At 35.4% G+C, this 25,992-nt stretch overlaps 1 protein-coding gene across 4 annotated transcripts in view; it reads left to right on the forward strand.

Annotated features, from left to right (window-relative positions):
• The first annotated feature begins 5,812 nt into the window (after positions 1-5,812).
• Positions 5,813-25,992, forward strand: part of LOC135844208 (uncharacterized) — a 73,853-nt gene continuing 53,673 nt past the window's right edge. For 2 of the 4 annotated variants that reach the window (XM_065362354.1, XM_065362349.1), the window contains exons 1-2: positions 5,813-6,098; positions 19,848-20,607. Coding sequence is in view for 3 of the 4 variants with exons in the window: in XM_065362349.1 (XP_065218421.1) it covers positions 20,525-20,607 (83 nt within the window). In the remaining variant the exon portion in view is untranslated. Of the gene's footprint in view, positions 6,099-6,433; positions 6,598-19,847; positions 20,608-25,992 lie in introns of those variants that run through there. The other 2 variants (XM_065362351.1, XM_065362350.1) reach the window with 2 other exon arrangements.

Genomic DNA, 25,992 nt, shown 5'->3' on the forward strand with positions numbered 1-25,992 from the left:
CCTCCTCTGCGACGCACGCTAGAAATTGAATTTACTCTTTGAATCTGCTGCTCTAATATAGCTTCACTTACGTAACCATAGAGATACAATACGAGCTGATTTTGTTTGATTTGAATTTTCATTGTGAGAATGAGAGTGTAAAAATTGGACTTATTTTTTATATCGAGTTAGCTTCGAAGCGAAGATTTGATATTCTGAATGCTGTTGGAGTTGGAGATGAATATAACCAATCCTAAAACTATATTCGTGATTACTTATAGCAAATGAGGATAATTCCCAGAGTTGAAAATTCTTACTCATCTACTGAATGGGAAGATGATCTAAGTACAGAATTCAATTTTCTAAATTTTTCCAACTCATGTTCGCAATTAAGCCCATTTCCAACACAATTTTGCCCAAAGAAGTCGTCACTTTGGGAAATTTTCCTACTAGAACCTGATTTTTACATTTTGAAAGTCAATTTAGTACTCTTTCAGTTTGGCAGAGAATAAATACGCATAATGTACCGCACCGGCGGAATTAATTCCCTCCATATTATAATTTCCACTCATTGTATGTATTAGTGAAAAGGAAAAGAATAAAGCGATTTATAAATTTATCGTCGTAAGCAATCTCCTCGTTACATAAATAAGTTGCATACGTTCGATATTCGAGATGTAAATTAATTTTATGCAGCCAATGCCATTAATTAATTTTTTTTCTCGTGGTTTGAAAAACGAAGACGATAAATCAAATTCAATGCGCTGATAAATGACGTAACGTCAACGCGAACAGGAGTTCATTTTTATGCGAGAAAAAGTGATCAAACTATTCGTTTAAAAGAACTGATTGCTGCTTACAATTTGTGAAAATTTCTCAAGGTTGGATGCGCAAGAAAATTGTATACTTAGTGGTGTAAAAATCGTTGAAAATGGCGAAAAATAGGTAAAAGTTCAAAAAAAAAATGTTTTAAAAAGATTTGAAGTCGGAACAATGGATCAACCTTTGTTCAAATAAGAAAAGAATATAAGTATGACTCGTGAATTGCGTGCATCGTTGAAAATTTCTCCAACTTGAACTAGGTATCCAAGTTATGAGCACCAAGAAGCAAGAACCTATAATATTAAACGTAGGTATTATTTAAAATTTCGAAATCAACTCGAGCTCTACAAAATAAATGAAAAAATAAACAAATAATGTAACTAATTTCGCTTTGTTAATTCGAGTTTTAAATTTCTAACGAATTTCTAAGAAGAAAAAGAAAAATTATAACCACCAAGTTGAGATAATAGTGTCAATTTAATCCAAAAAGTACAACTACCTGTACCTACCCAGTGTCTACTCGTAATTAAAAATATGTAAGTAGCGCTTAATTTTATCTATAAACGCACACGAAAATTTCTCGATGGAAACAGTTGCACGTAATAATACTTAGTTAATAACAGGGTTATTTTTGCGTTATAAAATATTCATTTAGTTGAGATCATAGTTTTTCGATCATTAAAGTAAAATTACAGTTGAAAAACTTTTTTCTTTTGAATTTTCTTACCCGTATGCATTTTTTATGTCGATGGTTACGCGTGTAAAAATTTACAAGAAAAGGAAAAAAATCATTTTAGACGTTTAGAAGGTGTGCAATGTGCACTGTGCATTAGGCAACTTCTTAAAATATGTATTTTTCTTCATATTTACATTTGATATTTGAAACGTTGTTCAGCCCTTGACAGTTGACTCGATTTTTACCCTCATATATAGTGACCAGAAATGGTGGAATTCTTTCAAAACATATCTAGATGTATTGATTTTAGAGCCATTAAAGAATGTGTGAAGGGGGGGGGGTGTCAAGAGGGAGAGATTTGAAAAATCAAAACTTTCGGAAGAAGTATCAGATTATTTACTAACCATGGATGAGCCTATAAATAGTTCTTGTAATGACCAAAAAATAAAAATCTGTAAATTTTTGGATGAGAGGGGGGGGGGAGTAGTTGATATATGTTTCAGGACAAATTTTCATCAATTTTTACCGAAGAAATATTTTAAAAAAACAAACATAAAATGCTCATTGCTGTAGGACAAGACACGAACCCTGACCTGAACTCGCCTGAACAAAAAAAAAATACGTCTCAAATTATGCACCATTTCGATCAAGTTGGCTATATCAGCAATCGCACTTCACGTTTTTATTATTGTAAAAAGGAAATGCTTGCAATTATTTGAAATAGCAAGCAATGCCAATGACCAAGGTATATAGAGAGAATTATTATCGTTTCTCTTAACAATTCATTGTGAATTGTAAAAATAACCAATAATGGTTTTCGAAGAAACGAGTCATATTTTAATGTTACTAATTGAACGCGATTTTATCATCGAGACTTAACATTTTCAACTACGATTGAAACAATTTGTAAATACTTCACGTGTTGAAAAAATATCCGAAGAAAGAAATACATACATCGAGTCCTGTTATCATATATTCGCATTTGACGTACATACGAGTACTTTACTTGTACATTTATATGCAACCTAATTAAATTACGATAATATACCTATTACCTACGTATAATATTAGCTTATTCTGAATTCTCATCGACTCTAACCTTGAATTAGGTTCCATAAAATTATTCGAAATAATTACGAGCATTGAAACTATACATAATATTTTGAAAATCGAAGAATTACAATACTAATTTTATCTGTGGCAGCAAAGATACGGAATATTTTCTCATTATATTTAATTGCACAGGCACAACAGCGTTTTAAATTGTACCCAGGTAGAAGTACCTACTTGACGATATTTGGCAACGTCGGTAGGCCTACATCGAATAAGATTGTACGTCTTATTCATTCAATCGGAGTTTGAGTACAAAATTCGGATATAATTTATAAGAATTTTAGATACCTAATTATTTAGTCGACTTATTTACTCGTACCATGCTCATTTTTGAAAAATAGAATTTATTTTTAAAAAAAAACTGGCTGGGAAAGCTGAATACATATTTTATCAAAATCGTTTCGTATCGACTCGTCGAGATTTAGTTAATGAAATCTCATCTGACTCTCTGAACTGAAATTGAAAAAAATACGAAGACTATAAATCGTTGTTTTTTATTATATCAATCGTCCAACTCATGCTTAATTAAGTTGATTGGTAAAGAAAATAAAAGGTTTAATTTTCGCGATTACGCGTATGTAATTTTATTGCATTTAATTGGTTCGCCTGCGTGTGTATTTTTATTATACATTTATGTCAAGTTATGGAAACTTTTTTTTTTCTTTTCAAAAGACTATACCAATTCTCGTCGTTTAGGTATAATTATTGGAAAAATTTTCCTATCGAAATTAATTCTCGTTTCAACATACCTACTACCTACTTATGAACGCATGTCAACGATTTATCAACTAAAATGGAACATTACTGCGGGTAATAAATTGAAAAATACGAGATTTTTTTCAATCTAAATATAGCATTTTACCTACGCTGCGTAGAATAGAAAACCTATACAGCTATTGCTGTTGCCTTTGTGCTTTGGTGAGGTATAAATCGATGACTCGTCAGTTTAAATAGTACCGCAAATCGAATTTACAAAGTTGAAAGGCTATTCGTCTATATCGTGTAACTAAATATATTTCATAAAACAGATAACACCTTATCTGTATGCGATTGTGCAATGAGTAACGTGAATTTTAAATTATCGAGTATGTATGTTTCTCGTACGATATGATATTACCCACCTGCAAAAATAATACTTATCGTCTTATCGAGTATTTCAATTTTTTTACTCAGCGAGTCGTTGAGTGAGTCGATCATTGATAATCGATTTGTAATCATGTGGCAAAATTCGAGCGATGATTCCCCCATCCCCCCTTCTTGCAACATTGAAATGAACCTTTTTTTTTTCGAAGTGTTCGGATTTCACAATAAAAGAATAAAAGGAAAGGAAAGGAAAGGAACGAAAGAAAGGGTATTATAATGAATACCCTCTGTAATGCGATGCTGCGTTACTATCTTTGTCTCTTTTTACTACCCGTCTATGCCTATCCTACATATAATAAAAGGCAGAATCGAATTTTTGAACGGCGTAGTTTGTTTTTCATTCGGGTAAATTTACTTATAGCTGGAAATATTGAAAAAATTGTATCAATGTGCATCGATTCGTGCATTATTTTTTTGCACGAGACGATTTCGTGATCTTTACTGATGTGTGAGGCCGTGTTTGAAAACCTTGGTCAAATATCACGTCTTTTTTCTTTTCGTCTTCCACGTGTATCTGTTTGAAGACTATACGTAGATACGAGTTGATTTACATTGAAATTATTACATACGTATATGTAAGTTTTAACTGGTACAGTTGTTTGTTTGCATTCAGTATTATGGTGACGTCAACGAGTAGAAAGTCATGAACATATAAATGAAAATCAATCAACAGTAAGAGTATTGAAATTCTGAGAAATCTCGCGACGGATTTTTAGAAAAATGTATTCCTGAATTTTTGAATTTATTTATTTTTATGCAGAAGAACTGGTTGCAAATACATTTAGGTATATCGGTTTCTAACTGCATTCGATTCTAAAGCGTATATTTTTCGGTATTATTTTCCTGAATCGAACTCGAATTATGTTAATGTAACTGTTTCTGGTGTTGGATTTTAATGCTCGATGGGTATAAATTTTTCTTGCGGAAATTTCAACCAAGATAATTGTAAATATTTATTCTAAAAACGTCCGAAGTAATAAGAAATTGAATTCACATTACGCATTTACCTACTAAAATACCTACACACTTGTTTGCAGAGTTGAGCATTAGGTTAGTGAATACTGAATATGAACAACGTGTGTTGTACTGTTTTATATTTTACATTATTCTAGTTGGTATATCATTAATATTTCGATTTGATCGTTACAATGATGAAAGATTAATTTACTTTTTGTTTCATAAGTGATCGACTGATCGTTCATTGTTCGGAAATAGGAGCAATTTTAAAATTTATTTTTCGATATCATTTTTGAAATTCGAATAATTATCTCTACACTCTGCAGTATGAGAAATTCGACTACGTTGATATTATATTGTAAAAGTATTCTCATTTCATGTTCGTGTTCGTAATACGAACGAATTTTCAAGAAAAAGTGTAATTATTCACGATGGAGTGTTACTCAGCTTACGTCAACGTTATAGTTTCTACTCGTTCAAAGTGCTTGAAAATTTACGTTGTACTTGTATAAATTCATGCAAGAATGATAATAATGCGAAGGATACAAAATTTCGAATGTAATTTCCAGCTTGTAAAATTCACTCGATTATTTTTTTGGATTCAGGTTTGTTTTTACGTCATAATGCAATATCTAGTTTAGTTGTTTCCATTCCTTCGTTACATTAGCTCGAATATTCAACTCGATTGAACTAGAGTCAATGAAGACAGAGTATTTATACGAGTATTTTCACGAATCATAATTATACGTTAAAATAACCTCTAATTACCCATCTACACGTAAATTAGTCGCCAATTTTTTTGGAAAAAAATTCTACACTCGAAGCATGATGATTCAAGAATGCTAAAATTCATTCCAGCGTTGTTGGTAAAAAATTGCATCGGTCGTTGAATATATTTGAAAATACCTCATTTACTGCAGAGTTTTTCCTGACTTTTATATTTTTGTCATTTTATTTTTCTTTCTTTAATGAGTTTTCTTTTTTCCGCCGCCTCTCCGCTGCGTCATTCATTTGAATCATTCCTCCTTTCCTCGCTGCACGGTGTTAACGGAACAGCCGACGCGATGGTTCCTCCCCTTTATTCGTTGCGAAGAAAAATGGATTCATCCGAACGTGTTTAGGATGGCCTAATCTGTAACCTACCGACCGAGCGACTGAGCTTTATACAGAACATAATATTTTCAGAACTTTGGATTTTTAGATTTTGTAAATAATTTTAAACTATCGAGTTATTTTTTTAAATTATTTTGTTCGAGTTTTATTGTTATTACCTGTGGAAAACGTTTCGTTTGTTATCCGCCATATTTTCTTAACGTTTTTGTACGTTCACTGAGAAACGTGGTGTGTGACGTGTTGTGCAACAAATTGGAAGATTCTGCGAATGTTACTCGATTTTCTGAGTTAAATTGTAAGTAAATCGTTTTATTTTACGTGATTTTCGCGATTTTAATCCTCAAACGTTGTGTTTATTCGTATTTAACGTCCGGTTAAAAAGGTACACTGTACCGAAGTACGTATCTAGTGGCATATTTCTTTCTAATGTGATGTAATTCGTTGGGTTTTTTTCGTTTAAAATATCCTAAAGTGAGGCCGAATTATTAAAGGTATACGTAATTATCGAATTTCAATCCTATTTCGACTCAAGACTCAATTCTCAAACACCAGTACGAAGGTATGGCGAATCTTACTGTTAGCAGTGTCTGAAATAAATTCGTGTTCAGTGTAGATAGTATGTAATTCCGTAGTAATCCAACTGTACGCGTTACACTTGAGAGTTGGTATTTTTCAACGAACATTCCATTCGATTCGAGTTGTTTTTAATATAATATTTTACTTCGAAATTTACTTCAACGTGTTCGTGTTGGTAGACAAAGTTCATCGGCAGAAACAGTGTATATCGCGAAATGGTAATCTAAAAATTATACGATTAGATAATTAGAGTAGAATGTCGTTAGTTTGCATCGTAGTAATATTCAATCTGTAGCCTAATTTCGTGTAGAAAAATAATAATTCGTTCGAGTAATGAGATTGCCTCCGAATTTTCGTTAGTGTAGTGTTATTTTTCGAATATTGTCGCATAGAGTTGTGAAGTTTGAGCGTTGTTTGTTGTGTAAGTTGAACTGAAAGCTAAATATCGACGAATTTATAAACATTTTTTACGCTGTTTGTATTGTTTACACGTTTTTACTGTCGAAAGTATTGGTTTCGTGAAGTAATTCGTTCGATAGTCGATTTGATACCTTGTAGGTTGATATGATACTTATTTCAGTGTCGAAATACCGATTGTAAGTTGAATTGTTGCTAAAAAGTTGCTTTAGTTTGCTCACTTCGGTTTCTGTGGCCTCTACGATCTCTTTTGAACGTGATAAAGTTTCATTCATTGTACCAGGAAGGAAAAACTCGAACTCAGAATCACCCATTTAAATTCGTATACAAGTCTCATCGTTGAACATTTCATTCTAATTGTAGAATAAAATTCTGCATCGTGGCAGGTACCATACGTACGATTTTGAAAAATTTTTCGCAAACCCTATTTTTACCGACCCCTGAAGGTGTAATCGTTTAGGTCAATACCCAGAGTACACGGACAGCTGTTTCATTTATCTTTGTTTCACATTACATAGTATTGTTTCGTTCATATAGGTAGCGAGTACTCTCTCTAATGTAAAGCTTTGGGTTATTATAGGTGAACTGAAAAATGCAATTTCGGGCTAAAAAAAACGTGGTTGATTTTTTTTATCGGAATTTTCTCCACTATCTGTTGTTTGTGTGTCAAATTAATCGAGAAAAAAGATAAAAAATTAAAAATGCTATATCAGAGGTCGCGTTATTTATCAAACGTTTAATAACATACCAGTTTGGCAACGTATTTTTTTCTACATCTTTTTTGTTGATCGTACAACTTGGCAACGTTGCTACTTGAACTCTGCCCCACGTCGTCTTTTTTTGGTTTATATTGGCGTCGTGATGGTAGCTTTTTTTCATGTTCTACGCTACCATGTGGGCTTCTGTTATATTTGGTGTATAGGTTACTACTGCTTCTTTATTTTTTTCCTAAATATACGTCTAATATCATATATGTAGGTTTCCTGCAGTTCAATAATTATCTCTGTATTGTACAAAACTATACGAGAAGGTTGATGGCATACAACTAAATAGTCATCGATGACGATACACGTCCAATAATGATGATAATTAGCGCCAGGGGCTAAAAAAACGAGGATTTTTCGAGCCTAAATTGAACCATAGGTGGATAGGTGTGATCTGTGGAGTATAAGAAAATTATTTTCGGGCATGTCAGAAACAGATGATAGAATTCTGGATTCTTACATTGAAACTGGTGAAGAAAAAGTATTGAATGAGGTGTGTGTTTTTTACTTAGGTGATCAATTTGTTCATTGGTTCATGTATTGAAATTTCTATGTAGGTCGAAAATTCAACCAATGTATGTTTTTGATTGAAAAAAATAATGAAGTAATCGAAATGAAAAAAAAAAACAAGTTGAAATGGTGTGGATGAGAGGTTTTGGTACGTTCACGTTTACCTGATATATTTTGTATTTTTCTGGCATTGGTATTTGTCACGTTTGTCTAATGTACCTGAAGTAATATTCTGTGTGACGATAAATGGAGAAAAATCGAGGTATTTTTAGTCGTTCTTCGATAAAAACAGCGGCATATTTCGGCATAATACAGAAAATTTTCCTCAGTTTGAATTTTTGACGTAGTATCTACACTAAATTGGCGAATTCGAATCGATTCATCATCATCATCTAATAATTATACGTAGAAATCGCTATCTATAACTAATTTGATTCTGACATACCGAAAGAGTGTTTTTTATCCCATCAATTAGTGTTGTATGTAGTTCTAAAAGAGGTATAGTCACGAGAAAAAAAAATGGAAAAAATATGTTATTTCGTTGTGTGCTAAAAAATGATGAACGAAAGAAGACGAAAATCTGCTCGAGCTCGAGTAAATTTTTTACAAAGGCTTCGTCTTGGCTTTTCCCCGTTTCTTTTTTTTTCCAGTGTTAACGAGAAACCTATGTCGAGTTTAGACCGTGTACAAAGTAACTGTATTTTTTTCTTTGCAGAGGATTTGTCGTGAAAAATAGAATTGAAAAAAAAATAATTGAGATGTAGTATTACGTTGGTAGCTGTTTCTAATATAAAAGATGTACGCGATGTAATTTGGGAAATTAATTTTATCGAGTTGATAAGGGAATGAAAAATTTTGTATTTTCAGTGTATTGAATTGAAAATAACGCGAAAGTGGGCGTTGACCTCTGTGCTAAAAGTGATTTTAATTTTATTGAATGAGAAAATAATGCTCCTTGATGAATTAAATTCGTGTAACGGTTCGAAAATTGTGTTGTTTGTTTTACATTATTTTTGAAATCAATTTGAACGCCGCGTTAATTGGAAATTATCGATAGAAGTTTCGGAATGTGCTGGATTTTTTTTGAATGATATTTTTGACGAGTCGAGGATTTAATCGGTGTAAAATGTGAAGATATTTTGATCTATTTGCTTGGGTTTTTTATTTAAAAGTGTGGATTTTTGTGGAATTGATCGTGTGATTTATTCTTCAGCGAATTTGAAAGAAAGAATTGAAAACATTCGACGTGAGAATTTTCATTTGTAAAGTATGATGTGTTTAGGTAATAGGTACCTAGACCTACTACCTAGTTATTATCGGTAAATTGTTGAATTTCCAAAAAAAAAAAAATATCCTTTCCTTATAGATTATGTAATGTTGATTGAATTTTTATTCAAAAGTAGACGCGATTAGGTTGTTATCTTGTAAATTACCTAGAATTTCTCGATCAAGTTAAACCTGCGAGTACCGTAGCCTACATATTTTAGATATGTAACGATAACGATTAGAAAAAAAAATTAATTATTTCTAAGAACATGAAAAAAATTGATACCTATCGTTTCTGATTAATTTTCTTGTTTTTTTCCTCCTAAATTTTGCAGTTTGTTCTGCCTCATTGTCATTTATTCATGAGAATTTGATCGATTTTCAATGGATCATGGCATTGGTTGTGAAGATATTTTTTCGATTGGTATTCTGTCTTTTTTTGTCATTTTCTTCCCGAATTGGTCATTTGGCTTCGTTGTTGTTGTTTTCTTTAGGTCAAAGTGGTCTTCAAAATTCGTTCGAATTTTTCGTACTTAAGTACAGGTACAGGAACTTTGATGAAAAACTGAGATTTTACTCAATTTTTGTTTCTGGAAATCGCAATTTTCGAGGCCAAAAGCCAAGAGGAGTGTTGTTAGGCTTGTGATGTCTGATGGCATTTTGGAATTTTTGTTCCGAAGTTGAGAAATATTTTGAAAATGATTCTAATAATTTCTACATTCGAATTCATCGAATTGAAATTCATTTTTATGTAATTAAACGAGCCATAGTTTGCTCGAAAGATTTGGAGTGCTGTATTGTGTACTGAGAATAGTATTTGTCGTCCATTTCATGTGTAGTTGTTGAAAATCCGTGGAAAATTGATCCATATAATTTGAAGAAATTGAGGGGAAATTTTGAACGCAATTCATTTTCCGGGAATGGGTTTATACTGTCAAATTTTGACTCATTAAAATATTCTCGAAGTCGAGATATCGTTTTTAAAAGTTTTTCAAACACCCTGAAATAAAATATTGGTGGATTTTTCTTCGAATGTGGAACGTGGAAGTCGAGAAACCAAATTGAAATGATACGTAATGCAGTTCAACTTGAAATATCGCTGTAAAAAATGTATTAAGGCGGTTTTTAAATTTTCAGTTTGAAAATCGAAACGTTTAACAAATTATAGCAGTTTAATAATTTTTCGAATCCGAGGCATCAATCGAACAACCTAATTTCATTTTTCAATTTTTTATAGAAATTTTTTGAAGAATTGAAAATTGTATTTTTGGTGTAAAATTTATGGTCTGACGTTGATTTGTCAAAACCAATTTTCATAATTTCTAGACCTTTTGAAACCAATAAATTTTTCAGTCGATCGGCTCGGTAAACGAATTCCTCAATTTTACAGTTTTCAATATGTTTGCCTTTTCCAGAATTTAAAATCCATTTAAAAATCGCATTCGATGTGTCCAACTCATATTTGCTGGAAACGTAGGTTTTTCTTGATTAGGCTCCTCAAAGTTTAGTCTAGATCCAATTTTTAGCTAACAAAATCATCGCTAAATTCCAGGAGTGCCAGATCCAGTTCAAAAATGAATTTTTGACCGATATGTAAATTTTAGGGAAAGTGAATAAAATCCAACATTCGTGGAAGTCACACAAGAAGTGTTCTTTTCGGCAAGATACCGTCTGGTGTGTCTACACGATCATTCAATTCGAAAACAATCGCAATCTGACCATTTTGGAGCCTGCAGCGAGTTTTTCAAGTTCTCGTAATCTTGGCTTTTGCTCGATATGGACGGTTCTGCCAATTAGATTAAAAAAATTCTTCACGTCTATGCTTCAGAACTGAAGCTTCGGAGGTTCCTTGGCACATGTCAAGAGTGAACTCTCATGGATTAAACACTGTCCTGGTCTTGAGTAATTCGTCCCATCGAAATCTTCTGCATTCCTGACTGTTTTTTTCTTCAATTTTTTGCACGAGATGGAAAAATTGATTGGCTCCTGTGCTTTTTGAACGACCATCCTGAGCGAAGAACTGAATTCTTCAGATTCATTTCGCTGGCTAGGCTAGAGTTTTGCTCCTTCAATATTCTATCTGAAGAAGAAAATTATTACAATGACGAGGCATAAATAGAATGAAATTTTCTTCCCATGTTAATGTGAACAACCCTTGATCTTCATCTTAATTACAATTACTACTTGTTGATTTCATTCGTTTGGTTACATGTATGTCTTTGTTTATGTAGGTACCTTTATTATGGGTCCTTTTGCGTCTCGACGCCTAAGTTTTGAAGAATAATGATGAGCAGCGACGTTGCCACGTATGTTAGCATACGGCAACACAGTCGTGTCATAATTTCTACAAATAATAGATTCTTATAAGACAATGTAATAGTTAGGGCATCTCTGGCTACATCTTATAGTACGTCGTGTATGTGTACAGCAGGTTACAGATAGGGGACTGCCAGCCACCTATTGAGTAAAGGAATAGAAATGGAAAAGGAGAAGATACAAATGAAATGAATCTTACGATCAGTGCCCTTTTGTATGTACGAGCGAGAGTAAGACAGAGAGAGTATCGCGTATACTGTTATGTATGTACCTACATGTAGTTGAAGGAAAAAAAAGTATTGAAGACAAAAAAAAAGATACAGTGAAAGAGAGAGAAAGAGCGAAATATAGTAACCTTGGCGCGGTACTCCCGCTGCCCAGATCCTTTTAAAGTCTCGTGTGATAAATGGAGGAGCTAACGAGAACAGCGGAGCAGCTAAAGACAGAGATAGCGAAGAAATATAGACTTACGAGCGAGAGAGAGATGCGAGAAAACTACGCAGTCTTATCGGAAAGGAGTTGAGAAAGCTAGGAGGAGAGATATGGGGTAAAATTTAGGGTAGTTTCCGACGACGACTACGCGATTACAATATTCTTCTCTCTTCACGTGAAAATGTATATACAAGAGTATTCGATCCAAGGATAGGCTGTGCAATGTGCTGTGCTGCGTGTAGCTAGCGCGAGACCTTTCTGTATAGAGAGAAGGGTGAAGCAGGGCGGAGAGGAGTGAAGGACGAATACTAGGGGGTGCAGCGACGAAAAAAGGGCTTACACGGTGCGTTGTGTGTATCTCCCTTTTCATAAAAGGATTTCCAGCACAACCAGAAAAGGCAGGGCTGGCATAGCATGGCGCAAGGTACTATATAGTTATTCGTATTTGGGAAGTTTTATAAGCGAGTGGGCGACGTACAGTGGTACTGTGTACGTCTGCTGGTATCGTGATCGACGTCGAAGAGGCGGAGTGAGGTGATTTTTTCTCCTTTTTTTTGTTTTTCTCCTAGTAAAGGGCGAGAAGGGGATACCGTTCACCCAGCTGTGCCAGGGCGAAGAGAGACGCTCGTGCGTCCCTGTTGCCGCACCTTTTCCTTTCCTTTCCTTTCCTTTCGGTCTCGGTCGTCGAAAACGTCGAGCGAGGGGTGGTTTTTAACGGGGCTCGATTGGTACGAGGACTACGACGGCGGCTAAAATGAACTGCTAGCTGGCTGGAGATATGGAGCTCTGGCTGGGGTAAAGGGGTGCTCGAAAACGGTATCTGGTAGTCTGTGCAGCGTACTGTACTGTATTGGTAACCTGTGCCAGTGAATGAGAGGGGGTGGTTTTTTGTTTTTTGCTAGAGAGGTGCATTTTTTCCCCTCTGTGATACAATACAAGATTTGAAAGTTTAAATAGGTATTTATATGTAGTTATTGTACGAATAAAATGTGTGTGAGTGCTCGTATTTGTGTTGAAGAGGTGGGTAAAAGTGTTCTATCGAACCTTTCTTTTTTTTTCAATCAACGTATTCTATCGAGCTGTTAAAATCATCATTTTATATTAATTCGATATGGAATCGATATAATTGCTGTAAAAATTACTGATTTTTTGAGGTAGAGTTTGAAAAAGTGATGTTTTTCAAAAATGTACGCAAACTTGCTTGTAATTTGAGAGGAGACTGTAAATCCGAATTTTGGTACAGCGATTTTTAAGGTATACTCAATCGATTTAGCCGGGGTTCGTACGAATTAAAAGGCTTTACTTGGAGTGGTTCGCTTCAAGTTGCATACATTCAACTTCGACGAATGATTTTGAGCTGAAATTTGACAAATGGATGAAAATTTATGTTGTGACTTCGAAACTTTCTGTCTTGTTGAAATACTTGCAATTATGCCACTATGAAGCATTTTTCAGCCTGTCAATGTCTGTGTGGTATTTAGAAGTACATTTTTTCAAAATTCTTCCTCATTTCTACAGTTTCAAGAGTTGATTGGAAAATCTCTGATTTCAACAGCTTCATATTTTCCTGTTCTAATTACCTACGCTCCTGGAGTTTTGTGGCGAATTTATCCGAGTACAACAGCCAGGGTACATGGTGTGCTAAGTAATGCATGATTTCATCAGTTATACCTCGAATCGAATTGTATGCAATAAAAAACAAAATACCAATGAAATCATCGTGTGACTTGTTTCTAACGTTTCTTCGATTTCTTTATGAACTTATTTTCATTCATGCAATGCTAAGAAAGGGTCTGTGAGTTCTGTGACCTATAAACTGTGTCCACCGCCTGTAATTTCGCTAACTGATAACTTTCGGCTGAAAATCGAAAAAAATTTAAAATCCCACGGAGGCCTCTAACAAAAAAAGTACCTATTACAACCAGCGCCACATTTTTTGATCCGAACACATGGGAATCGAAAAAGGATACCAAAATAGGCCACCAGCGAAAATTTCAAGTGCTGAACTTCATTTTTTCGATTGTTGGCATTTTTAAAAATTCAAATTTTGACCAAAAATGAGGGAAAAAATCAAAATGTTTCCAATCTAATACAGAAAGCTGAAATTTGGTTTGTAGTACCTCATTTTCGACCTCCGGAGTCGATTGGTGATGGTTTCGATTTCGAAGAAATCTAGGAATTTTTAAGCATCATTTTCACGTGGTATGGAAGCAATTTTCACTCGATCCAAAATCGCACTAAAAATGAAGTATTTTTATTCATTTTTTTGGTTGTTTGAAGTCATTTTCAAAAGATGACGATTGGGTCGAAAAAAATCCAAAAATGTTTGTTTTTGTGATCTGGTTAACCCTTTATTGGCATTTTTTCGCGTTTTGATTCTTCAATCAGCGTAATTCTAACGTGATTACCCCTGGTAGTAGGTCTCATATTTTTCATATGTCGTCATCTCCTAAATTTAGATTGCAAGTGCATTTATGTATTCGGATCAGGCCGGACGGCGGCGACGACCACCGACGGAAGGACGGAACGGAGGATGAATAGGTAGTAGTAGAGGTGGTTTTGTTTTTATGGAAACGCGACCACGATGGCCGGAATAAATAGGCGGAATTATTGTAGGTTAAAAGTATTTATGGCAATGAACTTTTCTCTTCGTTTCGGTTGTCCGTCTCCGTAGTGCTCTCCTTGTTGCCCAGCTCGGTCGTGGTCGTCGCATCAATGTGTGCTATGTCTATCTATGTAGTATGTACTCTTGTACTTGTATGTATTTATGCTGTGTATTGTGTATGCGTGTACCGTACCCCCTGCTCCCCTCCTGATGCCTCAGGTTAGCAGATCGTTACATAAAACGCGTAACAAGTAACAACGTTGTGAATATATCCATTCTGATATCGTAAACTGCCTCTCGTCTCTTCACCTCTCTCCGCTCCTCTTCCCTTCCTCCCACATCTCGTCCGGATACCTTGTTTTTTTTTCGCCTCTCTCTTTCGCTCTGGTCTGTGTACTCCGCATATTACACCGGCGTATTATCGGTCCATCACGCTGTTTGAAATTATTCACGTTAACGCGCCGCGGCCCCTGCCCTTGGCCCCCTGCCATCACCGCACGATATGTAGGACAGGTGTTGGTTGTAGGTAGCGATATGTATGTGTATGTTGTGTTGTTTTTTTTTTCATTCTCTCTCTCCCTCGGTTTTATTTTCGAGTTTCGCGGGTTTTGGTTTTGCGTTATTTTTTTGTTGTCATGCCCCCCATCTCTCTGTACTTTGAGCGATGTTGAGATGGTCTAGGTACGCATTTTATGTCGAAGTGAGGGATGTTTTTGAGCTATTCTGATTGAATCGAGCGTACTTTTCCAAGCATTATGAGACCGGTTATTGAAATCAATCTGCGTATTGAAGCATTGGAAGTTTGAATTGATTGGTTTGGTCGAAATCGAGAGCGTGTTTTTTCTTGTGATTCGTTGAGAAATTTTCTACCGTCGAAAAAGAGATTCAACTGAGTAATGCGTGGTGGTATATGTGTGGTTGGATTTTCTTAATTAAACCCAACTGCAGTATGGGGAACCTGTTTTGCGTTAATTTACGATCGACGTACTCGTAATAATATATAAAGTAACGGTGATTGGTAATTCAGTTTTTCAGTTTGCTGCGTGTGTAATGGATACCTGTAATGTCTGTATCGATCGATAGGTAAACGAAAGCTGACACTTGGCAGAGTAATGAAAACGTATACCATACCTGCTGTTTACTGGCAATGGTCCTTGTATGGTTTGTAGTTAGTTTTGTACGTACGTTTACGTTTGTATCGGTTGTTTTTGGTATTTTGTCGTCGTCTCGTTATTATATGGATGAATAAGTCGATGGATTTTGTATGCATTTCATAATACCTACGTACGAAGCAGGGTATATCGTGTGCGATTGGTTATTGTTAGTGAGGAGAGAGAGATGGTGATACTTTCACTAAGTATTTTTTTGGAGTGTTTGAATGAAATTTCCATGTAGAGTGAGTGAAGAGAAGCTGTAAGTCCTTTCTTCTTCCCTCTTCAAATGATCAGACTTTTTTCGGTCGTTTTAAAAAATCACAGATCCGAAAAAATACGAGTGTCCAGTGTTGCCATTTTTCAAGGCAATAACTAAATATGTGATAAATTTACGACGAATTTTTTGTCCTAATTTAGTTTTTTTGAGAGTGCTATGGCTGTAATATTAGCAGGTATCCCGCTGACTCATGTTTTATTCACGATTCTTAATTACTTGAAAATTTACGCAGGCTTGAAAATTTTTGATTACCTACTCATATTTTATGTAAAATTACGACGTTCAGTTGTTTCGAAATGACTCAGCTGTCAAACTCGAGTTATATTGGTTTCGACGAATGAGAATTTTTCCCTCTTGAGAGGGCCTTTCATGTTCAGCTGTGTTGTGCAAGTTTTGTTTTACTTAAGTAGGTATTTCCAACATTGGCATTTTCGATGTTTATTTCAGGAAGAATGATTTAAATTAGCTAGGTGGCTTTATTATGAGAAATTTTTCATTCGACAAAATGGAGAAAATTTTCCGCGAGTCGAGCAAAAATATTAAAAAATTGTTTTCGAATTCGAGTCGAGAAAAATGCCGTATAATAATTAACGTTGTTGTTGGAGATAGTGCTCGGAAAAAAGGTAGAAATTTTTTGTTTCACGCGCTCGAACGACTTCGAAACAAATAAACGCCGAACCGTGCTGGCGAAAATTGTACGAGATATTCGAGTTGCTAAATAGAATTAAATTTTCTCCGAAGGAAATTTCCTTCGAAATTTGGCACAGGATAAAATTAATCTGGATACGAAATGCAGCACGTATAGAAGAAAGAGTAAGTATACTAAAGAGATAGGCAAGAAGAAGAGATTCTAGAATACGAATGAAATGAAGTGAAAATTAGAAGGACGTTTTGATTTGCAAAGTAGCTGCTGGGAAGAAATTCACGTAAATGACGAAATTTTTCGGTCGAGGAATTTTTTCCCTTTTTTTTTTGTTGATACAATTACGTCATCGTGCAGCCTTGAACGAGAGAGGTGGGTTTGGGTTTTGGTAGGGTTGCGATGAGAAAATGCGTAGAATTCGCGCGAGAAAGGTCGTACTTCTGTTTTAGTTATACAATCGGAAAAGGAATAAAATTTTGTTTTCGACTCGAAAGCTACGGTGTACACGTGGCTGAGTTTTGTTGGAATTTTTCGTACATTCGTCGTGTATGTAATAAAATGTGCGTGTGTGTGATGGAAGAACCTAGCGATGTGGTCGGTTCGAAAAATGTATCGTCAAATCTGCTCAGAATTTTTCACGAGGTGCTTTTTGCGGATATAAGTAGGTATAAGGGTTTGTACAGGGTAGTCGGAGAAACATTTTTGTGACAGATTTGGTGTTGAGAAATGCTTTAATGTACATGAAATGATTTCAGGTGAATTAATCTTATTTCACGGTGTTGAACTATTTCAATTTTTTGGTCTTTTTTTGGGGGATTTGTTGATTACTAAAATCACTGTTCGTATTGAAAAAAATCCTACCAAAAAAAGCGAAAGGAAGAGTTTTTTTTCCTCTCTTTTGAACAACCCTGTATGTTTGAGAATTGTAATTGGATAGGATAGTTGAGCCGAAGTGAGTGCTGCTGGGTTTAATTCGAATTTTATGTTTTCGTCTTTTAAGGGTGAAGGATTATTATATATACGCAGCGATGATGTCGATGTTGGAGACGCACGACTCTTCGCAACTATACGAGTATGGTCGCTTTTCGACGTGTCTGCTGACTCTGTGCGAGTGAATGCCGGATAAAGTCGAGCGTGTGTATTTATTTGTGTCTGTCTCTGTATATAATAGAAGAAACAAGAGGAAAGTTTACACAGTTTACACTCAGGTGTTGAATTATTTTGCGATGTAAATGGAGAAGTTGGATATGCGCGATGTTCGAGAAAGTTTCGCGTGTGCGTTTACGTGTCGGTTAAATGTCAGGCGAGCTTAATTTACGATAATAAAGACGTGGCGCGGCGAAGAAGGGTGCATGCCGCTAACAGGGGTGCATTTTGTTACCCTTGTTGAGTACCTAGCTGCCTGCCTGCCCGGCTGCCCTGCCTGTACCTTATACATATCCTACATATATGCAGGGGTGAGGGTGACGTTATAAAAATGCGTGCGTTATGCGGAGGCGTACATAAGCTAAATGGCAAGGTGAGGTACCGTAACGAAGTGAAATGCATTACTACAGGTGAAATACGAGTTGTACGAAGGTTATTACGGCGGTTTTTTTTCGGTTTTTTACAAACGACATCGACGTGCGATTAAATTAAATAATCGATTTTGAATAGATGGATTGGTTGGTTGCTGTGTTGGGATGTAAACTGTGGCAGGTGTCTCCCCTTTTTTCCTATCTTCGTAGTAGACTGAAGTGAAGGTAAAATTTTTAAAGTGTTGATGGAAATGTGCGATGGGATGTGTGAAAATAATTTTATTATGCCCTTTTTCTACGAATTGGTGAGAATTTCAGTGATCCGGGTAGGTTAACGAGGATGCTGCGTTGTTTTGAGCCCGTATTCTTCCGAGAATGTGTTTTTTTTTAAATGTGTGAAATGTTGAGATATATGAAACTGTAGAAGTAGATCTATAACAGAATGTCTGGCTGATCTGTTGGAGATTGCAGACCCCCATTAAAAGAGATGTAACTGTAAATCTCATTCCTAGTTGGCTCGCTTTTAAAAGGTGTATGATTTAAATGGATAAAATGCACCGTCCTTTCAGCGAACAAAAATGACCCGAACGATTGTTTTTAGCTCTAATGCTAAATTTTCAGCCAAAAACGTAATTTTTTTTGGAAATTTTGGTGTTTTTGGATTAAATTGAGAAAAAGTTTAATTAAATGAAAAACTACTCTTGTTGGATAGTTTGAAAGGGCCTACAAAATTGAAACATTAAGAAATGTCTACCCTGAAAAAGTATGGCTAGAAGGGGCCACAAATTGAAACAGTCGGGAAACCAATTTTTTTCAATTTGGCTGGTAGAGACGCCTTAATTTTCATTACGATATAAATTTTTCGTTGTCGGAAGGAAGGACTAATTCAAAAAATGCATTTTCTGTTGAAAAATTGCTCAGGAAGGACATAAATTAAAAAGGAAATTTTCGAAGTTGAGGGCAACGATCGTTCACGTTCATTACTCGAGGTGGAAGGGAAGGTACATACGTGGATTTTGGATGGAAATTTTTCAAGAACTGTATTTTTTTCTGACACAATTATCAAGTCATCAAGGTGTCTGGACGGTTATTAAAAATTATATGTAACTTAGTTGCAATTCGAGACAAGTGGTCGTTAAAGTCGTTGAAAATTTATGAATAGAGTTTTCAGTTACACGTCACGACTGAAATTTCATTTTCAAATTAACGAAAAATTTTGTCAAGTCAATTGTAATCTGAAAATTTTATTAGGTAGGTGCGTTTTTATTATTCGAGATACGAAACGCTATAAAACTGTTGCTAAATTTATTTTTTCTGGTGTACGAGGAGTAGAGAAAGAATGCGATGAAAGCGAGGAAATTTCTCAATATTGCCTTCGTTATGGAGTTGATTGAACTCACCGTTAGTGGTTGGTCCCATATGAGTTGGCAAATTTGATTAATTTTTCATTTCACGTGCAATTATTTATTTTTTCAAGTGTTCGTTGTCTTTGAAGATATCTATCTGTAATTTTCATTTTCTCGATGCACTGGATTATAATTTCCCCTTTTTTTTCTTTTGATTGCAGATCGAATGAACGCCGAAACGTAACCAACTCAGAAAGCAGCATCCTTACCAAAAAAATATTGTGTGATGACAAGATAACCAAACAGATGATCGTCGTCGTGCGATAATTTCAAATCAATCGAAGACGTAAACCATAAGAAGCGAAATAGAACCGATTCATCTGTAAAATAAAACAAAAAAAGTCAATCATCATCGTCGTCGTCAACAACAACAACATTCAACAGCATTGTTGTAATCGAGCATCATCCCGATGTACAGAAGGGTCGTGGTGCCACTTAAATCGGTAGAAAAAATTACGAACTTAGATGTTTGTTATGAAATATGCGTGCGAATCGTTACACAAAAATGCGCGTATCGCTATTAAGCGGACATCTGTGGATTCTTAAAATACTACTGTACATAGATGATAGTTGGTGTTCGTAGTATATAATTCGTTTTATCGTAATAATTTTTTTTGGGTTGTTTTTTTTTGTTTTTGTTTCGCTCTGTAATCAATTTCGATAATTTTTTTGTCTTTTTTTGTTTCTCATTTCTGCGATTTCTTATTTATCGTTCGTAATTCGAGTTTCGTTGCTACCCTGTTTTCCCCCTTGTTTTTTTTTCATTTAATCGTCATTCGTTAAATTTTTGAACAACGCGAAAGTGGCGTCCGCGACCCAAGTGATCCATTGGCAGCAGATGGAAACAGTTCAACACGTGTCCCCTGGAATGCCTACACAAGCTCAACTTTCATACGCTCCTAGACCTACGTTGCAGTATAGGTGAGTTGATTTTCTATTTATGTACTTTATTGAATCGGAGTTCATTCTCTGTATTATTATAATATGATTAGTCGTATGATTTTTTTCTACTTTGCTGCTGCTTCATCTTGGTCTTTTTGTGCTGTGTGTCGATGATCTCGAGTGATGAAGGCGAACCTTGTGTTGTCCAGGGTGTGGTTGAGGAGTGTAGATGTATGTGGTTTGAACAGGTGTATTTGAAGAACTCGCTGGGAACAGGTATGCTGCCTGATTGTGCCTAGCCTATACTTCTTTTCAATACGTGCGAGGGTTAAGGGTTATTATAACGCTGAATTTCGTATCTATGTCGTTTGATAATGACGGAGATTTTCTAACAAGTATTACGAAAGGGTTGAAGAATGAAAGAAAAAAACGTGGCATTTGTTTTGGATAGCGAGGCAGGCTAATCATTATATTTCTGGTTTGTTGAACGAGTATGTACGATGTACGAACTCGATATAGCACGATTTTTCTTGGAAGTAGTTTTTAGTCATTGTTTACGAGTACTACTATAAGTTGAGTTGTCGTATTGTCTAGTTTTGCTTCTTTTTTTTTTTGTCGAAATTCTGGATCTAGATGGTTGAACCGAAAGTGTGTTAGAAAGCTGTAAAAAATTATATTTTTTTGACGTTCGAAGAGGGTTGAAATTTGGGAGTTTATTTGATGAGTGTTGAAGAAATTGAGTTCGCGTTTTTGGATTTTTTGTCTGAAATGTGTGTGGGCTATAAGTAACATGTTTTGAGGATAGTTTATTTCAATTTTTTCGAAAAAAGAAATCGTTTTATCAACATGTTTTGTAACGTGAAAATACTTCGGTATTCAAAATTGTTTTGGATGAATTTTTAAAATTTTCAATGGGATAATTTTGCATCAACTTGAACTGCTACAAATTTCAAGTTACATTCTATACAGATTTTGTATTTAATCGATCTGTATAATATTTTTTTCATGTTGAAAAAGAAATGAAAAAAAAAACACGAAGTATTCGTTGGTAGGGCAAGAAAATGAATTTTCCGTAATTTTCGCTGACTCATCGTCTAGTCGAACTTTTTTCGACGTTTCAACCGAGTTAATCGATAGGTTGAAAAAATAAAAACACGAACCCCTCTCTGGTCGGTCCTAGTTGCGCACGATATTATTAGACTCTTATCACCCTAAAACGACGTGAGCAATTATTTCGTAGGTTAGGTGCTTTTAGCCTTTGCGAGTGAGTGTCTGTCGACATGCGAGAAATTATGGTATTCGCTGTACCTACTCCTTATAAATACTCGTGCAATTTATATTTTCATCGCGAATGCTTTTACAATTTTTCAAGTAGGTACGAATTCATACGATGAGTGTGATTTCAATTTTTGGCCCATTGAGAAAATTTTCGGCCTTTTTTTTCAAAGAGGCTCTCATTAGTTTTGGTTGTAAATAATTTTTTTTTGGTTCAAAATTACGACGCAGTGTTGCCTGTTGTTTTATTCTAAAGAGTTGAACTTTTTTCATAAATATACTTCGTTTCGATTACGAGAGAGGTTTTGTTGAACTCTTACCACCGAACACGTAGGTTCCTAATTATTTATGTCATTGCTCGACTATTATGTAGATAGGTTGGCAGAGCGAGAGAGGTTTTTGCGCCGTTGTACGGAGTATTAACGCTTAATACGAAATTAATGAGAAAAAAATTACTTTTTCTGGAGGTTTACGCGAGGTTTTTTCTTTTGCTTGGTTGTTGGATGGGATTTTGCTTTGCGGTCGTTTGTTATACGATTATGCTTACCTGATAAATGGAGGTATCTTCGTGGTACGTACAGATGGGGAATTTTATTTCTTGTCGAAAATATAATGGGGAAAATTTACGTAAGCTGTAATTTTGTGTTTTGGATAAGCTGAGTGAGCCAAATGGTGCTAATTTGAAGAAAATTTTATGATCTGGGTGCGTTTGCGATTTTTTTCATGGTCTGTGATTTGGTAATTTGTGTTAGAATTAAATGGTCGAGTTTTCGGAAGTACTTTTTTAGCATGTGATTTGTTTTTTGAATTGAAAGATTTCTCGCGAGACTTACAAAAGAATGACTGTACCGTAGGGGGATATTTAGTACTATGGCTGCAATAAATGTATACTGCATGTATCACATTTTTGTGTTATATTGCAGTATGAGTCAAAATTTCAGAATTACATTCAAGTCCCTGTTCAGAAAAAGCTGTACTTTTTTTTCAAGAAAGAAACATTTTTGTTCTCAGCAATTTGAAAAAATTTATACAAATCTATAAACGGGTCGATTCGAGCATTGTACCCATTGTAATCAGCATAAGTTCGTAGCTTCGTATGTAGTATTTAGTATGTACATTCGCATTTTCACACAGCCGTTGCACTATCGCATCGCTGTTAGTAGCAGAACATGAGGTCATGTCATAGTCACAGGTGTCGTCGTTAAAAACACATGTAAGCGCAAGTCTCAACTCTTGGGATGGAAGGAAAGGAAACGAAGAAATTAGGCGATGATTTTTAATAGCTATAGCGGAGCTCGAGCCTTGCGTAAAATTGCTCTGGAGAAAAACAACGTCGAACGATGAGGCAACCTCGAAAAGAAAGGGAGCGAGCATTACGCGGAGGGAAAAAAGCAACGCTTAAAATAAAAGCGTTGTCGTTACCGTCGTAAAAAAAAAAGAAAGAAAAGAGTGTGGTAAAATAAGGAAAATAATACGTTTCTAGGGTATACTTGTACTTTAGTGGTGTACTCTTATCGCGGTGTACTTTTTCTTCTAATGCTGCGAGTTGCTTTTTCCAACTCTGTCGATGAAACTAGAATACTATAAGATGGTAGGTTTGTTTCGAGTGCTGTTGGTTGCATTTTCTGGAGCATGGCATGGTCTTTTACTGTTTATTCTTTCTTTTTGACAAAACGAGAGAAAAATCTGGCGAAAAAAATAACGAGATCTGTTGGACAGACTAGCGACGTCAATGACAGGTTTGAATTAGGTGTTTTTTCGAAGAAACTGAACGACTGTCTAGTTTTGATGTACATTAGGCCTGGGTTGTTTTGTTTTGTTTTGTTCTGTTGTTGTTTTTTTCTTCTTTCTAAAAAAAGTCATTGTTGTGGTATGTGATGTAGTTTTTTGTTTCGTCGAATATAATAAATGTAGGATGAAAGTTTCCTGGAAAGGTCGTTGTTGCAACGTGGAATGTTTCGAAGAACTGGTGAGTGTACAGAGACTTGAAAGACTGAAGTGTATTGTCGGAGGATTTTGAGAATATGATGTGAATTCCGTTAGGTATTCGTGTATTACCTACATAGTATCTGTGTACCCAGCTACCTGCTATTTATTACCTAAAAACCTATACCCTGTAGAGTGCTGTATTGTTGGAGTCTGAGGAATATGTCGTCCAGTGGTTAATGATCGTTAGTTAGTAATGCTTGAGTTGTACAGGGTGTTCCGGATTCGAAATCTGATGTTTTACTATTCTGTAGAAGAGTAGACTGTGAAGCTAAAAAGGACATTTAGACAGCACTGATTTGGATGGAAAAACCTTTCAAATTTTGAACATGAATGGAATTTTGACATTTCGTTGTGTGTGTTTTTTCTAGGTATGTCTGTCTACATACTTTTTGTGTGTGATGTGACTCGTTTCCTCTACTTTCACCTTCTTTTGTGTGTACTATGTTGAGCTTTATTGAAACGTGGAGGGTGGTGATGGTACTCATCGCATAATCTTATCAGTTGCCACATTACTTTCAAGTTCAGCCTGATTATTTTGTCATGTGGTGAATGGTTCTTATCAATCAAAATTGCTTTCATCGACAACCACTCGACATGAACTGAATCAGTTTTTAAAAGAAACTCATCTGTTAGTCATTTGGAAATTTATGCAATCAGAAATTGGACGACAAGCTAATAAATTTTACTTTATTTTTCCCTTCAAAAGTTTCAACTTTCATCTTTCACATGCTACTGATTGCACAATTTTCTCATTTCTTGATGGGATGAAAGATGACTCTATTATTCACTATTGAAAAAAAATTGACACTTATCAAATACTTCCAAAGGAAGTTAATTTGAAAATGAATCAAGATAACAAATTTCTTATTCCAAATATTTATTTAAAAAAATGGTGGGAAAAAATCAAATAAGGTCCAATGGTACTATGCATGGAGTAAAATCTTTTCAATAACCCAAAAATGACTCAAAATTGTTCGATTTTTTTCAAGTTTTGAAATTTGGGTTCAAAAAACTTTTTTATGCTTATCAATATTGATAAATGTATTCGGTACCTACTTGTAATAATCGATAATACGATGATAAAATACATTAAAAATTCAATTACAATTCAACCTCGTGTTCGGTTTTGATTACTAAGTTTCTAAAATAGAAATTCAACCTTTCAGAGGTTTTACTCCACTGTAAAAACCTCCAGCTACTAAATCGTTTTCAGAAAATCTCAACCAGTGCAGACGTTACTGATGAAATCTCTGGATTTCCATGTTAGTGCCAGCAACCAGAAGGTTTTCTCTGAGATGAGTGATGTCTGATGTCAAACTATCCCAGGTAGCTGGCATGGCATTGTACTGAGGAAACCTTTGGGTTGCTCTGGGTGAAGTCAGAGGATTGCTCAGTGAAGTCAGTGAGTGCATTCAAAATGCTGGCTACATCGCTGAGAAAACCTGCAGGTGGTTTGAACTCGGAGATTTCTTCAGTGATACCAGCAACTGATTGTTTTCTCAGTAAAATCAGTCCTCATCAGTATCATGAGAAATCTTCGAGTTTGATGTATGATGAACCTGGGGTATATTTTCTGCGATTTACTGACATTGCAGAATTCTCTGATTTCTCATGCCAGCAAACCCAGAGATTTCTCTAGCAATGTCATCAATGTTATTATCTTCTGTAATGTCCTTATTGACATTCGTGGATCCGAGAATTCTGTGAGCAGAACCATCAACAGGAGAGTTTCCATAGTGAAGTCTAAATCAATGTGCTCGGTATAGTATGCACTGATCATCAGTGGTATGCTTGAAATGTGGATGTTATTTGTCTTGTGCACATCTGCATCAAGTATTTAGTGTTGTAGGTACCTTCAAATCGTGAAACACGCCGCAACTTCTTTTCAATTTCAAGATTCATAATACATGTTGGACGAGTCTATTTAATTTCGCGACGAATTTCAGGGGCGGTATCCTATGCTGTATACACGTCACGTCACGTCGCGTCGTCGTGTGATTTTGTTGTGCAGCGACGACGGACGACGCTGAGTCGAGCGTCGAAGTCGAACGCAATGAATACATACAAACCGCCGCGTTCGGCAGCGTCGAATTTTCAACCGCCTTCTTCGCCTTGGTTCCCTCCTCCTGCAAGTCCGGGCCCAACTTGCGTGGCTTGATT

The sequence above is a fragment of the Planococcus citri genome, chromosome 4 (genome assembly GCF_950023065.1).
Source record: "Planococcus citri chromosome 4, ihPlaCitr1.1, whole genome shotgun sequence".
NCBI classification, from domain to species: Eukaryota; Metazoa; Arthropoda; class Insecta; order Hemiptera; family Pseudococcidae; genus Planococcus; species Planococcus citri.